This window comes from Arachis ipaensis, chromosome B6 (assembly GCF_059453495.1).
Source record: "Arachis ipaensis isolate K30076 ecotype BB chromosome B6, ASM5945349v1, whole genome shotgun sequence".
In the NCBI taxonomy this organism is placed as follows: domain Eukaryota; kingdom Viridiplantae; phylum Streptophyta; class Magnoliopsida; order Fabales; family Fabaceae; genus Arachis; species Arachis ipaensis.
In genome coordinates, this window is record NC_142441.1 from 1,572,168 (window position 1) to 1,592,251 (window position 20,084).

General features: G+C 33.5%; 2 protein-coding genes and 1 long non-coding RNA gene across 3 annotated transcripts; 1 reads left to right on the forward strand and 2 right to left on the reverse strand.

Moving 5' to 3' along the window:
• Window positions 1-1,447: 1,447 nt before the first annotated feature.
• LOC148554402 (uncharacterized) lies at window positions 1,448-5,326 on the reverse strand. The gene is made up of 2 exons (XR_015886181.1): window positions 4,887-5,326; window positions 1,448-2,083 (listed from the first exon to the last, which is right to left on the reverse strand). It is a non-coding gene; the product is annotated as an uncharacterized LOC148554402 (long non-coding RNA).
• A 1,770-nt stretch (window positions 5,327-7,096) lies between these two features.
• LOC107647877 (amino acid permease 8-like) lies at window positions 7,097-11,631 on the forward strand. The gene is made up of 7 exons (XM_016351925.3): window positions 7,097-7,397; window positions 8,774-9,007; window positions 9,129-9,222; window positions 9,304-9,521; window positions 9,637-9,776; window positions 9,888-10,115; window positions 11,050-11,631. The coding sequence occupies exons 1-7, from the start codon at window positions 7,313-7,315 to the stop codon at window positions 11,470-11,472; spliced, it is 1,422 nt and encodes a 473-aa protein (XP_016207411.1). The 5' UTR covers window positions 7,097-7,312; the 3' UTR covers window positions 11,473-11,631.
• A 3,713-nt stretch (window positions 11,632-15,344) lies between these two features.
• On the reverse strand, window positions 15,345-15,976 carry LOC110263081 (uncharacterized). The gene is made up of 2 exons (XM_088489990.1): window positions 15,460-15,976; window positions 15,345-15,379 (listed from the first exon to the last, which is right to left on the reverse strand). The coding sequence occupies exons 1-2, from the start codon at window positions 15,974-15,976 to the stop codon at window positions 15,345-15,347; spliced, it is 552 nt and encodes a 183-aa protein (XP_088346116.1).
• Between the last annotated feature and the right edge of the window lie 4,108 nt (window positions 15,977-20,084).

Consider the following 20,084-nt stretch of genomic DNA (forward strand, 5'->3'; position numbering starts at 1 on the left):
AATTTTTGAAAAATGCAAGAATAGGATGAACATGCAATTGACACCAAACTTATGACTTGACACTAAACTCAAACAAGAAATATAAAATATTTTTGGTTTTTATGATTTTATTAATTTTTTTTGTATTTTCTTTTATTTTTTTCCGAAAAACATATAGGAAAAAGGAAATAAGAAATTCAAAATTTTTAATATGAATTTCAGGAATCTTTGCAATGTTAGTCTAAAGCTCCGGTCTAGGAATTAGACATGGCTTAATAGCCAACCAATCTTTTCATGAAAGCTCCGGTCCAAAACACTAGACATGGCCAATGGCCAGCCAAGCTTAAGCAAGAACATGCAAGTAATTCATTCAAGTCAAAGCCTCAGTCCAAAAGAATTAGACATGGCTTTACAGCCAGCCAAGCTTCAACAAGTCAACATGTAAAACTAGAATTCATTCTTAAGAATTTTGAATAATTTTCGAAAACAGATGAGAAATTTTTTGAAAGATTTTTTGAAAAATTTTTGAAAATAAAAAAAAATTACCTAATCTGAGGAACAAGATGAACCTTCAGTTGTTCAAACTCAACAATCCCCGGCAACGGCGCCAAAAACTTGGTGGACGAAATTGTTACTCATACTTTTCACAACTCAAACAATCCCTGACAATGGCTCCAAAAACTTGATGCACAGAACCATGGTCCAAACATAACTTCACAACTTCGCACAACTAACCAGCAAGTGCACTGGGTCGTCCAAGTAATACCTTACGTGAGTAAGGGTCGATCCCACGGAGATTGTTGGTATGAAGCAAGCTATGGCCATCTTGTAAATCTCAATCAGGCTGATTCAAATTGGTTAAGAGATTATAATATATTAAAAGATAAATAAAATAGGATAGAGACACTTATGTAAATTCATTGGTGGGAATTTCAGATAAGCGTCTGAAGATGTTGTATGGCTCTAGAACGTCTGCTTTCCTACTGCTTTCATCCAATCATTCTTACTCCTTTCCATGGCAAGCTGTATGTTGGGGATCACCGTTGTCAATGGCTACTGTCCGTCCTCTCAGTGAAAATATTCCAAATGCGCTGTCACCGCACGGCTAATCATATGTCGGTTCTCGATCATATTAGAATAGAATCCCGTGATTCTTTTGCGTCTGTCACTACGCCCAACACTCGCGAGTTTGAAGCTCGTCACAGTCATTCAATCCCTGAATCCTACTCGAAATACCACAGACAAGGTTTAGACTTTCTGGATTCTCAAGAATGCTGCCAATGGATTCTAGCTTATACCACGAAGATTCTGATTAAGAAATCCAAGAGATACTCATTCAATCGAAGGTAGAACGGAGGTGGTTGTCAGGCACGCGTTCATAGTTTGAGAATAATGATGAGTGTCACGGATCATCACATCCATCAGGTTGAAGTACGATTGGATATCTTAGAATATGAATAAGCATGAATTGAATAAAAGAACAATAGTACTTTGCATTAATACTTGAGGTACAGCAGAGCTCCACATCTTAATCTATGGTGTGTAGAAATTCCACCGTTGAAAATACATAAGAACTGGAGGTCCAGGCATGGCCGAATGGCCAGCCTCCCCAAATATGAAATATGGTATCCAGAATGTCTAATACAATAGTAATAAGTCCTATTTATACTAAACTAGCTACTAGGGTTTACAGAAATAAGTCTAAGTGCAGAAATCCACTTCCGTGGCCCACTTTGGTGTGTGCTTGGACTAAGCTTGAGCTTTCCATGTGCAAAGGCTTCTCTTGGAGTTAAACGCCAAGTTGTAACGTGTTTTTGGCGTTTAAACCAGTGTTTCTGGCGTTTTACTCCAGAATACAGCTTGGAGCTGGCATTGAACGCCAGTTTGCATTGTCTAAACTCGAATAAAGTATGAACTATTATATATTTCTGGAAAGCCCTGGATGTCTACTTTCCAACGCAATTGATAGCGCGCCATTTGGAGTTCTGTAGCTCCAGAAAATCCATTTCGAGTGCAGGGAGGTCAGAATCCAACAGCATCTGCAGTTCTTTTTCAGCTTGAATCAGATTTTTGCTCAGATCCCTCAATTTCAGCCAAAATTTACCTAAAATCACAAAAAAATACACAAACTCATAGTAAAGTCCAGAAATGTGAATTTTTCATAAAAACTAATAAAAATATCCCTAAAAGTAGCTAGATCCTACTAAAAACTACCTAAAAACAATGCCAAAAAGCGTATAAATTATCCGCTCATCAATACACGACGTTCAATTTCAAAAATTAAGTTACTTAATGCAAAGTCAGAAACTAATTTGGTACTTTTACAATAATGACATAATAGATAACATGTGAAAGAATAATGTTGCGATACGTGGCACAAACGGACACATAGCACACTCATTACACGTGGCCAAACCATAAAGTAACTCATGTCACTAATGATTCAGGTCATCAAGTCACATCAGCATCCAGTTAACAGAAAATGGGTCAGAGACTAACATAGTATACTCTTACTAATTTTAAAGACATAATTAGTATAATTAAAATTTTAAAAATAATTTTAGTATATAACACCAATCTCATAGATCACTCTAAAGCTTAACTCTAAATAAAATCACACTTTAACTTTGTAAGCTAAGTAAGCTAAGGAAAAGATACATGATTGGTTACTATTTTAACTTTGGCTGCGGATATTTTTGGTTTTATCCAACACGTATCTATTTTGGTCTTTAATATTTGGACCAAATTTTAATTAGTTCTTGATATTTTAAACGTTCTATTTTAGTCTCAAAAAATTTTAAAAGAATTTAATATTGTTCTACAGTTAAATTTAAGGGAGCCACTTCTATCAAGATGGCCAAATCATCTTTTTTTAAAGACACTTTATATCTACCAATTATCTATTGACATGTGGTATAATAATTAGATCTGGTTTAATATGATTAGTTTTTATCAAAATCGGTAATCCAGACCGATTTATATAAACCGGGCCGGATTAGGCTTAAAATATTTTTATTTTTTTTAATTTGAAAACCCTATCCCCTTCCTCTTTTGTCCCTCTCTCACAGTGTCATTGAGCTCGAGCTCTCTGGTCTCTCTCACTGTGGCTCATCGGTTCCAGCACTCAAGGTCTCTCCTCCTCTTGTCTCCGACCTCTCTCACTGTCTCCAGTCGCACTCAAGCTCCCTGGCGCTCTCTGGGTCGTCAGTCTCCACAGTCTCGAACTCAGTTGCGCTAGTCGTCGCCGGCGGCAAAAGCAACAGGTCCCGGTTGTCGTTGCGCGCTCTGTCCCGTTACTATCTTGCTCTCAATCGCGCTTCTTCCTTGCGCTCGTCCTCGCAGGTGGCAGAAGCAACAGGTCCTGGGACTGATCATCGTTGTCGTCTTCTTGCTTCGAGTCTTGCCGTCAGCTTCCTCCCTAATGATGTTGGCTATTACTTCTCATTCGTTAGTTAGTGTAGTACTAAAGTATCATTTGTGTTATACAGAGCGTGCTAGAAAACTTGTTTATTTAGATAATTACCATCCAGAGGATGGTATGATTCTTGCAAATACGACATCTATTGGAATGCAACCAAAAGTTGATGAAACACCTGTTTCTAAGGTTTGCTCCTTTGATATGGCCGTACCAATTAGGCTCTTGTAACATTGTTTTGAGTATGATATTATTGACAATCCTATATGTGGAACGTGAGTGAGTTGAGTGCAGAGAACCAATCATTCTTTTGTTCATGCAGCATGCATTAAAATACTACTTCCTGATTTTTTATGCTGTCTACACACCCAAAATGACTAGATTTTTTACGGAAGCAGAAGAACCAGGAGCTACTGTTGTTACAGGATTGGAGATGTTTCTTGGACAAGCATATGGACAATTTGAGAAGTATACAGGAATGCCAGGTACTATTTTAGTAAATCGATTACCGAATTCAGTGTACTTTCTAATCAGCTTCAGTTCCCCTGTCTGTACCTATTTTGATAGGATTGGGTTAGGGTATCTTATATAATTTCTGTGATTCCATTGTTTGCATATGCAGCACCAAAGCAGCTCTTCAAAAAAAATGATGGAGAATTATTGATAAGGTCTCCAAGCTCTAACTGCTATCTTACTGATCCAATGGGTAAAAAGTTCAAACTTTGCTTTTAATTTATCACTCTATCCCATGTTACATGACACCTATCTCTGAAAAGGCATATTTTCTTTTTTCTACTGCAGAGATCGCCCGTTGTTAGTTCACAGATCTAACAAGCAGGACGATTATTCGCACATTGCTGCATGCACCAGCAAGTTTCAAGTTGCCTTTGAACAGAGAGGAACTTTCTTTAGGGCGTAGTGAGTTATTGCTTTTACCCCCTCCCCTTTTCCCTGTTTCACTTGACTAAATTCATGTATTTTTGACATAAAAGAGTTATTGACAAGCAAAATTATTATTTCGCAAAGAATTTTCCTGTCAATTCTTGAACGCTGCTGCTTTGTATCTAACGTTTGTAAGCAGTAAGATATTTCCTTGTCCGATCAAATATTTGCTGCATCGACAGAGCAACACACAACCACGAGTGAACAATATGCAACCAAGCATGGCTTAGTTATTTCCCCTTTTTATTCTCTTTAAGTGACTGATTAATCATTCAGCTGAGCAATACAATGCCGAATCCAAATTAGGAGGAATATAGCGTAACTAGAACAACAATCAAATCAGATTTTTTATTTTATGGAAGGATTAAATTAAAAGAGTTGATAATGATGCAATATTATTTTGGCAATTTTATTTAGTTCAAGTATATACTTAGGAAGGCTTCGAGAATTTTTTTTGTTAGACATTAACTTTCTAACGTTTTCAATAAACAAAAATATCTAAAATAATACTAATAGAAATTTTCTAAAGAACAGAGGAGTTGGAACTCACAAATCAGGACCAGCTTCTTGTTGCACGAAGCTGGCTGACGGCAGGGTGGAAGCTGACGGTGGGAAGGAAGCTGACGGCGAGACTCGAAACAAGAAGATGACAACGACCATCAGTCCCGGGACCTGCTGCTTCTGCCACCTGCGAGGACGAGCGCAAGGAAGGAGCACGACTGAGAAGGAGACGGTAACGGAACAAAGCGCGTGATGACGACCAGTTCAGGGACTTGTTGCTTCTGCCGCCGGCGACGACTAGCGCAATTGAGTTCGAGACCGTGGAGACTGACGACCCAGAGAGCGCCAGAGAGCTTGAGTGCGAGACCGGAGACAGTGAGAGAGGCTGGAGACGAGAGTGGGAGAGAGCTTGAGTGCCGGAGCCGGTGAGCCACATGAGAGAAACGAGAGAGCTCGAGCTCAGTGACACTGTGAGAGAGGGACAAAAGAGGAAGGGGATAGGGTTTTCAAATTAAAAAAAAGGGTTAACCACTAAAAATGCTCCCAAATTATTCAGACGCTGACAAAAATACTTTCGAATTTTATTATCGACAAAAATACCTTCAAATAATTTAAAAACACAACAAAAATATCTAACAGTAAATATATATTTTCAAAAAATACCTTAGAGGTTAAATTTTCATGTAATATTTTGCAAGCATGATTATAAAAATGATATATTATTATTCTTAAAATTTGGTAATTTTTTGTTAAGTATATATTTTTTTATAATTTTTTTGTTGACAACCAATAATACTTTTAAAAAATCACAAAAAAATATATATTTAATAAAAAATCATCAAATTTTAATAATAATAATATCTTATTTTTCTAATCATGTTTGCAAAAAATTGCATCAAAATTCAATTTTTAATATATTTTTTGAGAAATACATATTTAATGTTAGTTTTTTTGCAAGATTATCTAACATTAAATATGTATTTCTCAAAAAATACATTAGAGATTGAATTTTGATATAATTTTTTTCAAGAATAATTATAAAAATGAGATATTATTATCCTTAAATTTTGGTAATTTTTTGTTAAGTATATAATTTTTTATAATTTTTTTTGTTAACAACCCATAATAATTTTAAAAAATCACAAAAAAATATATACTTAGTAAAAAATTACCAAATTTTAAGAATAATAATATCTTATTTTTTTAATAATACTTACAAAAAATTACATCAAAATTCAATCTTTAAGATATTTTTTGAAAATATATATTTACTGTTAGGCATTTTTGTTGCGTTTTTAAATTATTTAAGGGCATTTTTGTCGATAATAAAATCCGGGTGTATTTTTGTCAACGTTTGAATAATTCGAGAGCATTTTTAGTGGTTAACCCTAAAAAAAATAAAAATATTTTAAGCATAATCCGGTCCGGTTTATATAAATCGGTCTGGGTTACTGATTTTGATAAAAACCAACCATATTAAACTAGATCTAATCATTATACCACATGTCAATAGTTGATTAGTAGATATAAGGTGTCTTTAAAAAAAAGATGATTTTGCCATCTTGATAGAAGTGGCTCCCTAAATTTAATACCAATAATTAGCATATTTACAAGCTAATATCAACACACCAATGATCACTAATGTAAAAAATTTTTTGTTAATTATTTAAGTCAAATTTAATGGTTAGGTAACATTAAATTCGTTTGAAATATTTTGAGACTCAAATAGGATGTTTAAAATATTAGAGACTAAATTAGGATTTGAGTCAAATGTTCGAAACTAAATTATTAATTAATACTTTACCCATACAAAAAATAATTATTTTGAGCGTAAAATGTATCTTTTATCCTTAAAATTTGTAATTCTTTTTAAAAATATCTCTAGCATTTAATTTTATTTAATTTTGTCTCTAACATTTTTATTTATTCAATTTTGTCCTTAACGTTTTTTATTGTTTTAAAATTATTCCTAAACGTTTTTAATTTTGCCTCCAATATTTTAGATGGAGTTAACATCCACAGATAATTTTGATAAAAATTGAAAACTTTAGAAACAAAAATTGAATATAATTAAACAATCAAGAATATTTTTGAAAAAAATAGAAGACAAAAAAAAATTTTACTGAATACAATATACGCACACGTGTAAATTTAAGGTATATGAAAATAAAATTGTATCTATTATTAGCATAATATAACAAGAGATAATGATTGATAATCATATTATTAGTATTATAGAGATTCTCATGCATTCAAATCAAGCAAAAATCAAGGAACACTTTCTTGTTTCAGCGAAGACTCAACAGATCAGAGATCCTACTTTCATTCTAAAAAAAGGTTCCTAACTCTTCACACAGTAACTTAAATAACTTCCTCCTCATTCATATCACTTTTGTGTTTTAAGAACACAACCAATTAGCGCGTATTGTATTCAATTCGATTCAATTCGGGATCGGGAACAAGATCTGATTCTAGATGGACATTGAAGCAGCGTCTAACGTTGTTCCCGCCACACACAAAAGTGTCGATGTCGATGATGATGGCAGATCCAAAAGAACCGGTTTGCGATCTCTCTCCCTTCTAATTAATTACTCTTCTTTCTTTTTCTTTTCTTTTCATTTTCTTTCAGTTATCTTCTTCACCATGTCTCCGATCCTCATCCTAAGAATGAATAATTGAATATCATGCAAATTTCGAAGAAAATTCGATCCTTTACTTGCTTTCTTTTTTACTAACCTTTAATGGAAAATTAATATTTTATGCTAATTGTATTATTAAGTTTTAAGAAAACGGTTTCGCGTTGAGGGATTTCAATAATATGCATAAGTTCTTACGTTTAAATCACACTACTCTTTAAGTTTAAGGTAACCAATCATGTAATCATTTTGAATAGAAATAGAACCTTCCCATATCATGCATGCCTAACAATTTTCTATTTCTTAAACAATATAAGAACTTTAATGCATTTAATATCACAAAAAAATTTAAAAAAATATGTGTACAAAAAATCAATGATATATATTATTTTAAATATTTTTAATATATATTTTATATTTCAATGTGTATTCTACACATGTTATTAAGTAACATGCATGTAAAATAGTTGGAAAAACATTATTGCTATTTTTAAGAAAAAAATAGAAAAATATTTTATCAAAACTTATTATATTTGAATATTTTTTCCTTTATTTTTAGAGTTTAATTTTGATACACTCAAATTGTAAAGCGTGTTTTACAGAGTCTTGTAATTACATTCGTTTTTTTAAATGATCATTCACACGATCAATGTAAAAGATAGTTATTTTTACTGATTTAGTGTTACGTAATTGAATGCACGTATAAAACTATTTTACATTGACAGTGTATTAAAATTAAATTTTTATTTCTAAAACAATTTTGCTTGTCATCATATGGAGTATCTTGTTAACCTGTATAACAATTCCTCAGAAGAAAATCAGAAAGAACAGTGCACTAGGAAACTTTGCTAATTATTAAAACACATATTTGCCTAATAAAAATATGAATCTATTAAATAAAAATTAATTTTATATTTATACTTTGATGAAAATTTAAGACTATATTTTCCTAAGATAGGATTTAAATCTTCTCATGTCTTATCATGTATCCATTTTAACCGTACCTTTGATTATAATCGATTATTTATAGAGAGTGGAATAGTATAAATCTTTTTTGTTGTTGGTAAAAATGTCGAAAATGATACTAAGAATAATTTTTTATTTATATTTTGTTAAATGTTGATATTTGAGATTTTGTTTTTCGTCATTCCACTTTATTATCCGTTAGTTTTTACCAATTTATTTATAAATAATGCTACATATTTAAATTCTTTTATGAATTAAATTCAATTAAATTAAACAATAAAACTTAAAATAACATTATTTATGTTAGACTGAAAATTAAAACTGTTACGTGCAGGGGATGTATTGACGGCAACAACACACATAATAACAGTTGTAATTGGGGCAGGAGTGTTGGCACTTGCATGGGCCATGGCCCAACTTGGATGGATAGCAGGCATTGGCATTATGATTGCATGTTCATGCATCTCCATTCTCACTTACAATTTCATAGCTGATTGTTATAGATATCCTGACCCTGTTACTGGCAAGAGGAATTACACTTATATGCAAGCCGTCAACTCATATTTAGGTATTTAAGAATAAAGACACAAGATAGATAAACCCTAATATATAATTTGATAACTCATAAAATGCAAGCCAATTATAAATTCATATTTTAATGAATTTCTCAATCTCAAATGGATAAATAGGTGGGAAAATGCATGTGTTTTGCGGATTGATCCTATATGGGAAGCTGGCTGGTGTGACAGTGGGATATGCAATCACCACTTCTACAAGCTTGGTGTAAGTTACAACAATTCACAAACTAATAACATGCATCTATATATTAATAACATTTATTAAGTGTGTATGTGCATGTGATAGGGCTATAAAGAAAGCAATTTGCTTCCATGAAAAAGGGCACGATTCTTATTGCAAGTTTTCAAATAATCCCTACATGATTGGTTTTGGGATTGGGCAAATTTTCTTGTCCCAAATTCCAGACTTCCACAAATTGACATGGCTCTCAACCATTGCTGCTATCACCTCTTTTGGTTATGCATTTATTGGAAGTGGACTTTCCCTAGCAGTGGTGCTCTCAGGTTATTACTTGTACCTATATTTTTCCCTAAGCTTTCCGACATTAATTTCAAAGATTTTATTCAAAAGCAATTTTCTTTGTAAAATTACTTAAAAGGACATTTTGGGTATGAGCAGGAAAAGGACAACCAACTAGTTTAACTGGAGTCAAAGTTGGAGCAGACCTAACTGAAGCAGATAAAATTTGGAGGGTCTTTAGTGCTATGGGAAACATTGCACTTGCTTGTTCTTTTGCCACTGTTGTTTATGACATAATGGTATGTTATTTGTACTTATTTTGTCTTATACAGAAAATCCACTGTCAAATGTGCGGTACTAACGGCATTATTTCATTTGATTGATCCTTTCATGGTGTTTAATATATTTAGGACACATTGAAATCAGATCCACCGGAGAACCAACAAATGAAGAAGGCAAATGTTATAGGGATCACTATGATGACAGTATTGTTCCTTGCATGTGGTGGACTTGGCTATGCTGCTTTTGGGGAACACACACCAGGCAACATCCTCACTGGCTTTGGATTCTATGAGCCCTTTTGGTTGGTTGCTCTTGGTAATGTTTGCATTGTCATTCACATTGTGGGAGCATATCAGGTTTGTTATCATTACTATTATTTCGTCCAAGATTTCTTAGCATATCAATTTTGTCAACTTGAATAATCAAAAGAGCAAACTTTATTTCATACCATACCAACTTCTTTTGCAACCATAGTACATCGATATAAACTTACTAATTTGACTATTAATTATTTTGTTAAAGAACATACGATACAAACGTTATATGTATAAATATATATAAATACGTAGTCGTTGATTTTTTTCAGTTCATTAAAGATTTTTGTTTTTCATAATATTTTAGGACAAAGTATATTTTCTATTATAATATTTGCAAAAAGTTTAAAAAATACCACTATTTCTTCGTCATTCAAGATGAGCAAAGTATTTTTGGTATTTTTACTTAATGAAGAAAAGTCCAAGAATTAAGTGAAGGAGTTTTTGGTATTTTAATTTTTTTTTTTTTTGCGAATCCATTAGAGAGCCAATGGAATATTCAGAATAAAATATTATTAATTTTTTTTTGTGAATCCACTAGAGAGCTAATGGAATATCCAGAGTAAAATACAATATGTACAATGGGCTGTTTATTTGGCTCAATATGAGTTAAAAAAATGAACATCCAGAGTAAAATACTATTAATTTTTTAAACACAATACACCCATACTATCCAGAATAACCATCCGAGTACCAGAGATAATAAACATCTAATATCCTATTGAATCGAACACCCCTAAATCCCCATTGTACACATTATACATATACTTCATTGGCTCTCTATACTTCTTCTTTATATATTACTGTTTACATGAATACAATGTAGATATATTAAGAGAGGAAAAGATAACTAATTACATGTATAATTAATTGACAGAATCACTCTTTTTCAAAAACTTATTCCAATAATATCTGTTTTTGAATTGTATAAGAAGCATTATGCCTAATGTTTTCGAAATCTACCCTTGTGTGACAGGTGATGGCTCAACCATTTTTTCGCATAGTTGAGATGGGTGCTAACATAATGTGGCCACATTCAGATTTCATAAACAAAGAACACCCAACAAAATTGTGGATCTTCAAATTCAGGTTGAATATGTTTAGGTTAGTTTGGAGGACAATATTCGTTGTAATTGGGACAATAATTGCCATGGCTATGCCTTTCTTCCACGCATTTCTTGCCCTACTTGGAGCAATTGGGTTTTGGCCACTCATTGTGTTTTTCCCCATACAAATGCACATTGCTCAGAGGAACATAAAAGTAGCTTCGTTAAAGTGGTATGCACTCCAACTTTTGAATTTCACATGCTTCCTTATTACGGTGCTTGCAGCAATTGGTTCCATTCGTGAGATCAGCAAGAATATCAGCAAATACAGGATATTCACCTATAAACAATAGTTCATAGTACATTTGGAAACAATAATAGAGATTTTGTAGTTACATATACCTAGATTTTATTTTCCTATGTTGCTGTGCTTCAAAAGGATGTGCTTCAAAAGGACCTGAGTGGAGAAAACTAGTCAGTAATAACCATGCATGATTAAATTCTTATCACTACTAATTGATCTTAGTTGCAATATATGAAGTACTACTTATAGTTTGACATTCAAAAATTGAATAAGCTAAAACGACAAAAATATAGAGATTGAATTAAATTCCTCTAAAGTAAAAAATCTGATAAAGTAAGAGTTTAATCACCTTTAAATTAAGACAGTAAAAGTTACATATGATAAAAATTACAAAGTCAATGATAATTAACTTTTTTTGTCACTTTACAATTTTTCTCATTTCAGTGAATCTTTTTCCATAGAAATTAGTGCAACATATTAATTAGTTATAGGAACTGTTAGTAACAAGTTAATCACACAAACCACTAACCATAACAATATGCATGTTCTTTATTTATTCTTATACAATCCCTACCAACATACAAGAAGACATATAATGAGCCTAAAAAAGAATATTAATCTTACAATTCTAACATTCAATGGAGCTGCTTTTAGCTTGTGCTGAAGAGATAATTTTTTATTGCTGATGAAAAAGGCACACTAAGAAGAATTTAAATATAGTCATCTTTTTGTAAAACCGTGACCATAGCAGTTTATGATCATGGTTTTAATGTGACCGTAACTTATCTATGGTCACCATATTTTAAAACCGTGACCATAGCTTACTCTATGGTCACCCTTTTAAAAAACCGTGACTATAGTTATCTATGGTCATCCTATTTTAAAATCGTGACCATAGCTTATTCTGTTTTCTGAAATTTATTTTTCTAAAAGAATAATCACATCCCAAAATAAGTCTAAAAAGGAGAAATTCAAAAAATCTAAATCGTAAAATTTACATTATAAGTTAGATATATTTTTAGTTCAAACAACAAAAATTAATATACTTGAGTGAATACACTTGTCTCGATCTTATTTCTAAACAATGATATATATTAACACTAAGTACTTCTAGGAGCTAAAGCTTAGCCAAGATTAGTTGTAACTAACTCTAAACTAACTTCAGAGATGTGATGTCAATTTGTCCTTTTCCTTGACATATTTGTTTCTTTTGATCCTCAGCGTTGATAACAATAACTTCGAACAATCAGGTGATTTACTCAGCAACACTGGAAACAACAAACCTACACAAGAATTGTAACACCTTATCTATCAAAATGTCACGCTTCCGGCTGCGCCACTCTGATAGCTCGGGTATTACGACGATTTTAAATATTTAATACTAAAATATGAGCCTATTTAAAAATTTTAAATCGTTTAACCACTCAAGAAACTTCTTATCGGATAACATACAACCACATTTATAAAACAAACCGCAATACTTACAAAAGATACATATACATATATCTACATAGAGTTAATATTACAAGCATTACATAATCAAATATCCTATCCCTCTTGTGAAGACTTGTAAAATTAAAGGCGAGGGAAACATAAATGCTAAAATCAATACAAAAGTATCATCTAAACAAAGAGAAATAAGCTGTTCCAAACTCGTCGTCCATAACCTGAAAAGGAAAAAGCCTCTAGGGGAGTGAGAACATCGTCCTTGAAAGGGTTCTCACCGTAGGGTTACAGAATTGTTATAATAAGATACGAATGTAAAACCATTTTTAATGTGCAGTGATTAATAACCGCCTTGTGCTTCTTTTCAAAACCAAAGAATTAATATTCAAAATCCGAAATCCTTTCTAAAAGGGAAAGCTGTTAGTTTTTCAGAAATCTAAAAACCTTTTTAAAAGTCTTTCCTAGATAGCATGAATGATCAAACTGTTCCAAGCATAGGTTCATTACGTCTATGCTGAACCAGTTTAGTTTTTCATACTTTTCTAAACCACAAGCACAAACCAAACACAGCCTTCAGCCCATTTCATAATCAACCACGGCTTTAGGCCCAAGCAACTCACTCAACAACCAACTCATCACAATCCAACCAATTTTCAGTCACAAACAAAAGTAAGAAGGTCCAAACACAATCAAGCAGTTATATCAAGTAGAACAATTAGCAATTAAACATAAATATTCACATAAGCAAACAAATTACAATATGCACACCCAAACTATGTCATATAAATGCATATGATGCATGCCTGTCCTACTGGCCATGAGCTCACGTGTCGGTTATTTTGCCAGAACCCGACACATCTGGTAGCTAACCCAGACATTGGTCTCTAGGTTGCGCATCTCCAGAAGGATCATAAACGAAGGAGAGTGCCTTTCCGCATCGAAGGAGTGTGCCTTTCCACCTTTCAACCAGAGAAGAACATGGGGGATACAATACGAAGGAGAATGCCTTTCTACCTTCCCCACATTCACATTACGACAAGAGAGGGAATTTCCACCCTCAACTTGCCATCCAAACATATTTCCAAATTAATACGCAAGCGGGATTACCACCAGACCTTGCCATGCCTCATCATATTCTCAGTAACATCCACAGTCACTCAGACTTAAAATCTTATTTCAAAAACCAGTCTTGGCCCACTTTCAAATCACAAACGTATTCAGTTCACATATTGCCAAGAACCCCTTTTTCTTAAGTAAATGTTCTTTTCAAAACTTCCAAACAACTTCATAACCAAGCCAAATTCAAAATCTTTTCTGACAGATTAAAAATCACTCGTTTTCAAATCATTCGCTCCATCGTTTTGAAATCAAGAGTTATTAATCAACAACTTTGGCAAAGACTCAAGACCCTAGGAAAGAATAACCTGCCTCATTTCTTAAACTTCTTATAAATCCTCAGAATCATAGTTATCTAAGTGGAAATCAATTAAAATGAAGATTTAAAATCAAAACCAAAGCATGCAAGCCAAAAGTTCCGAACCAGTTTCAAAACCAAAATTATTTAAGCCCAAAGACCAAATTTCTTTTCGTTCTTAAATCGGAAACTTTCTCAAAGGCTCGGATTTGTTTAGTTAAAATTTAAAGAATACTTCAAAACATAGGCCCCTTCATATTTAAATCAATCGGGAAACATAAACTTTTATTAACCAGCTTAAACTCGAAACACCAATTTCTTAATAAATTAAGGATCAATTCATAGAACCTCTCAAATCCAAATCCTTTTCTAAATCACATTTTGAAACAAAATCTAAATTTTTATGAAAATTAGGCAGCATCTCCCCTAAAACTTGGACTTTGCCACCCTTTCGGGTCTCAACCAAACCAGTCCTCAACTCTTTTCCAAAGGGTCCAAGACCAAATCAGTTTCCAATAACACAATTCAGACTTTTAAAATATCAAAAATCATTTCAAGCCAAACCAATTAGAAATCTCAATTTTAATAAAATTGGACATTATCTCAGTCAAGCAGACAACCATATTCATCTAAGATAAACCAAACAATGCATAAGACTTACATAATCACCAGAAAAGCATTTCACTCGTCAGATCAATTTATAACAATTCCACTTTAAAATAAATTAGTTTTATAAAAACCCCTACCTCGGTAAGCAAAACCATAATCCAAACGTGTCAACTGAGCTCTTTTCTCTCAGCCCGGAATCAACAGCAACCAAAACCTCAGCTCCGCTTGCTTTCTCCATAGCAGAACAGCCTCAATCGCGACATGCAAACTCAATTTCTAATTCCTAAAAATATTAATATCGCGAAAATCTTAAAACCCATAACGACAAACTAACGATGAGGTTTCGAAATAGAGTACACTTACGGTAACAGCAGAACTGAGCAGCCGCAATCCCAAACTGACTCGACGGGAGCTTCGACAACGACTAGAAATTCTGGTGGTTCAACGGCAACCTAAAAATTCGACATGAAAACCTCGGAGCTCAACCCTATGGTAACCAAGATCTCAGAATCTCTAGCCAAACATAACAGAATATTGATTTCAAAGGTTTCGGAATGAAATGCTTACCAAGACGATGAGGGTTCCACTGGTGGTCACCAGCAACGGCGGTTATGGCGGCGGACAGCCTAACGGCGACAGAAGTCACAACGGCGCGAATCAGAGGCACGAATGGCGGTGATGGTGTCCACGACGACGACACAGCGGCAGCGCTGGTTCTTCCCACCTCGTCATGGTTCAGGCTCAGTCTCTCCTTTCTCATCTGGGCTCGACGGTGACACAGGCTTCGGGGAACGGCGACGCCAACCTCTCCTCGCGCGGCCCTCTCCCTGGGTTTTGGTCTTCCTCCGTGACGGCGTGCAGTAGAACGCGATAATCGGTTCGGCGGCAGCAGGCAGCGACGCCATGGTGGCTGGGTCGTGACGTGACGACGGCTGGGCGGCGAGTTTGGTGGCGGATCAGCGGCAGGGGACAGCTCTCCGTCGCTCTCTCTCTCTGGTCTCCCTCTTGACGGCATAGCGGCGACGACGGTGACAGTGATGCCCATCGGCACTGCCTCCCTCTCTTCCCCCTTCTCCCTTACCATAGCTCCCCTCTTCTCTCATCCCTTTCTTTCGTTTCTCTCCTTTTTTTTTTCTTTGTTTTGAGTGTTAGTGAGCTGGGTGGTGGGTTGTGTGGGCTAACCGTGGGTGTGGGGTGAGTGGGGTAAGGTGAGTGTCTTTTAGTTAGGGTTAGGATAGAAAATTAGGTTTAGATAAAATTAGGATTAGGTTAGAATTTTAGTTTAGGTATTTTTTGTGAACAATAGGGATAGTAGTGTAATTTTATGAAATAAATAAAAAGTAGGATAATAATAAAAAACAAATTAAATATAAAGTATCCATCTTTAAAAAAAATATCTTCTAATTAATAATCTTTAAATAATTTTCGGTTAAATACCAATTTAGTGAAGATTGGAGATAAGTAAATTAATCCTCTTTTATTTATAAAATAAGGTTAAAATCTATATATTAAAATTAAGACATCAAATACTCATTATTTTTCAATTATAAGGACTCTAAATAATAAATAAGAGTTTACTCAACCTTTATATATAGAAATTTTCAAAAATATTATCTTAAATAAATATAATGGATCATAAATAATTTATTAATTTCTTTTCAAAATTCGGGGTCTTACATCCTACCCCTCTTATGAAAATTTTCGTCCTCGAAAATTAACTTAATACACAATATACTAAAATAGTTTTGAATACTTTACTTTTGTATACTTTAGAAAAGTAGAGGTCTTGCCATATATATACATATAATTTTTCAAATACCGGATGACTCGTAAAACTTAAATGTAAGGGAAAAGCATGGTCTAAGCAAAAGTTAAGAGATGGTTAAAACAAAAATGTTACAGGGGGTTACTATTTTACCAAAACTTGGAGCACAAGAAGGTGTAAGTGTTCAAGTTAGGTGTTTGCAAAAACAAAGGGGTATCTAGGTGGCAAAGGTTTGAAAACAGGTCGACTTGAACAAACAGGATAACGTCTGCGCATAGAGTTTGTACCAACTTCAGAGCTTCAACTTCTCAACTTCATTAGTCACTTCAGAAACCCATAACCCGTCACAAGCCTAACATCCACAAATTTTTACGAGGAACAAACTGCCACACTCTTCATAATGTTGCACACTTACCGCTTCACCTTCTATATCCATAAACCACTTCTTAAAGAACTAATGTATCGCTTACTATACCTAAAAGTCGCACGCGACACTACAGCAATTCTCGTGCCTATTCAGAAGTATACAAGACCTTGGAAAAGGACACGCGACAAAGACAAAATCCACAAGAGCTTGAAAGGATTGTTGAGATCACAAGTAATCAAGAATGAACAAGGAGTGAAAAGTGCCAGAAAGGAGTTTAGTTTGGCAATCTCAAGAATGACTCCCGAATCAATGAAATTCGATGGGAATAATAAAAGAAAAGTAGTGTTGTAATTTGAGCAAAGTCAAGTTGAATCAAAAAAGTTAGAAGCTTATAGAAGAAGAATGCCTTAAACTTAAGACAAAGTTTATAAAACTTGAGTTAGGATTAAGAGTACCTTCGAATGCATTGCTCATAAAGAATAGAATTTTTTTTTCAAAACCCATCTCACATTCTCAAAGAAAAGGCGTAACCAACATTTTGCAAAAGAATAACAAGAGTATGAATGTGGCATCACTTAATGCAAATTTCATGTTTAAATAGATTATGTAGAGTTTTTAAAACAAAATGAACACTAGCTTGACTAAAAGCAAATTATTTCCTCAAATATTTAGAAAGATAGTTAGGTGCACAACTTAACCAAAAGTATACATAAAACTCGAAAGAAAAATAAAAGTTTGTTCAAAATTTTCTCAAAGCTCATGTTCAATCAAATGTGTGTAAAGGTTATAACAAAGATAGAAGAAGTCAAACATTATTTAGAAAAGAAAAATTCGAGGTAAAAATTTTCGTAAACACACTTTTATCACAAGCAGGGTTCCGCGTATGCACGATAAGTTTTTTTTTTTAGAATTTCACGTAAAGAAGTGTACGCTATGTCAAAACAATCTTATCAAAATTTAATAAATGGCTTTTAGTTACAATCAAGCTAGAAAATTTTAATTTGAAACTTCTTCAAAAAGAATTCAAAACATCTTCAAAATAATTCAAAACAAGACTCCAAAAGTATACTTGAAATTACTACTTTTGCGGGAATATTCAGGAGATTAAGGTGCACTTAAAAGGAAATCAGCCCATATGAGAAAGGATCTTTAAATCAAGAGAATTCAAACAAAATTCACTAGGCTTGGAATATCAAACAAATTTTCAATTGATCCAAAGGAATACAAAACGCGCAAGAAAAGACAACTCAACCAATAGAAAATTCTCAAGAAAGAACCTTTGACTAAAGAATGACAATTAAGAGGGCAAATGGTGCATTAGATGGAAACAAAGTCAAGCTGACTCGGATGAGTGTGAGATTCATAAGAGAAGAAAAATTAAGACTAACAGTGACGTTTACAAAAATAAGAGAGTAATTAAATATGACATCCGTAGAAGTGAAAAGCTCAAAAAGAATTGCCATCCTTGAAAGGAAAGATATGAATCCAACATTTTCAAAAGAGTAAAGAATGCTTAATTAACGTGTTATGCTAAACCAAATTCAAATTAAAAAAATAGATCAAGTGAAGTTCATTAAACGAAAATCAACTAAAAAGAGACAAAAATCTTCCTTTGAAAAGTATCTAAATACATAATCAAGCAAAAATATTCATAAAAATTGCAATATAGTCGTTAGAAAATCAAGTTGTATATATATATATATATATATATATATATATATACATTTTCATAAACCAGTGAAAGAACTGGCGAGGTATTAGGAGTAAATGGTTTCTAAATTGCATAAAAAAAATTCTCAAAGTTTTATTTAGAGAAGGTTATACCGGATCAAAATTGATTTTATAAAGACTTTAGGAATGATGGTTGTAGATATAGTCAAGTAAGAAAAATTAAATCACGCCTTTAAAACAAATCGAAATAAGAGCTTAAAGGAATACACTGCATCAAAATAAGCTCAAAGTTGTACCAAATAATACATGGATCAAGAAAAGAGTTTAAACAAAGGAAAGCAAACACACCAAGGACGTTAGGCAGACATATACAGTTGGAATCAAAGGAAAAAGCATATGAACAGAGGAGGAGGGTTGGAACAATCAAACTACTTTCCAAAAGAATATAGCAAACAAGAAATTTAAGATAAACCATGAAAGAACACATCACATGACTTCAGCAGAAAACCAGACACATAGCTGTAACCTTGAGAATTAATTTCTAACGTTCCCTAAACCCGCGATTCGCGTTTCCAACAACTAGCATATCGTCTATGATAACCCATTAGTGCTTTCATATACACAAGTCACTAATATTAAGCCGGTCAAACTTAATACCAAGAAGTATGTAATGATAGGCTAACAGCATTAATCAATAGACAATCATGTGCATAAAGCTCTAATTCTTGTTATCCGAACAAGACCTACTACATGACAGACGCTCAGAGTATGCAATCGAAGCATAATCGGTCCATTCCTCAGGCTCTACAGGAAGGACCGCTCTGATACCATAATGTAACACCCTAACTATCAAAATGTCACGCTTTCGGCTGCGCCACTCTGATAGCTCGAGTATTACGACGATTTTAAATATTTAATACTAAAATATGAGCCTGTTTAAAATTTTAAATCGTTTAACCACTCAAGAAACTTCTTATCGGATAACATACAACCACATTTACAAAAAAAACCACAATACTTACAAAAGATACATATACATATATCTACATAGAGTTAATATTACAAGAATTACATAATCAAATATCCTATCCCTCTTGTGAAGACTTGTAAAATTAAAGGCGAGGAAAACATAAATGCTAAAATCAATACAAAAGTATCATATAAACAAAGAGAAATAAGCTCTTCCAAACTCGTCGTCCATAACCTGAAAAGGAAAAAGCCTGTAGGGGAGTGAGAACATCGTCCTCGAAAGGGTTCTCACCGTAGGGTTACAGAATTGCTATAATAAGATACGAATGTAAAACCATTTTTAATGTGCAGTGATTAATAACCGCCTTGTGCTTCTTTTCAAAACCAAAGAATTAATATTCAAAATCTGAAATCCTTTCT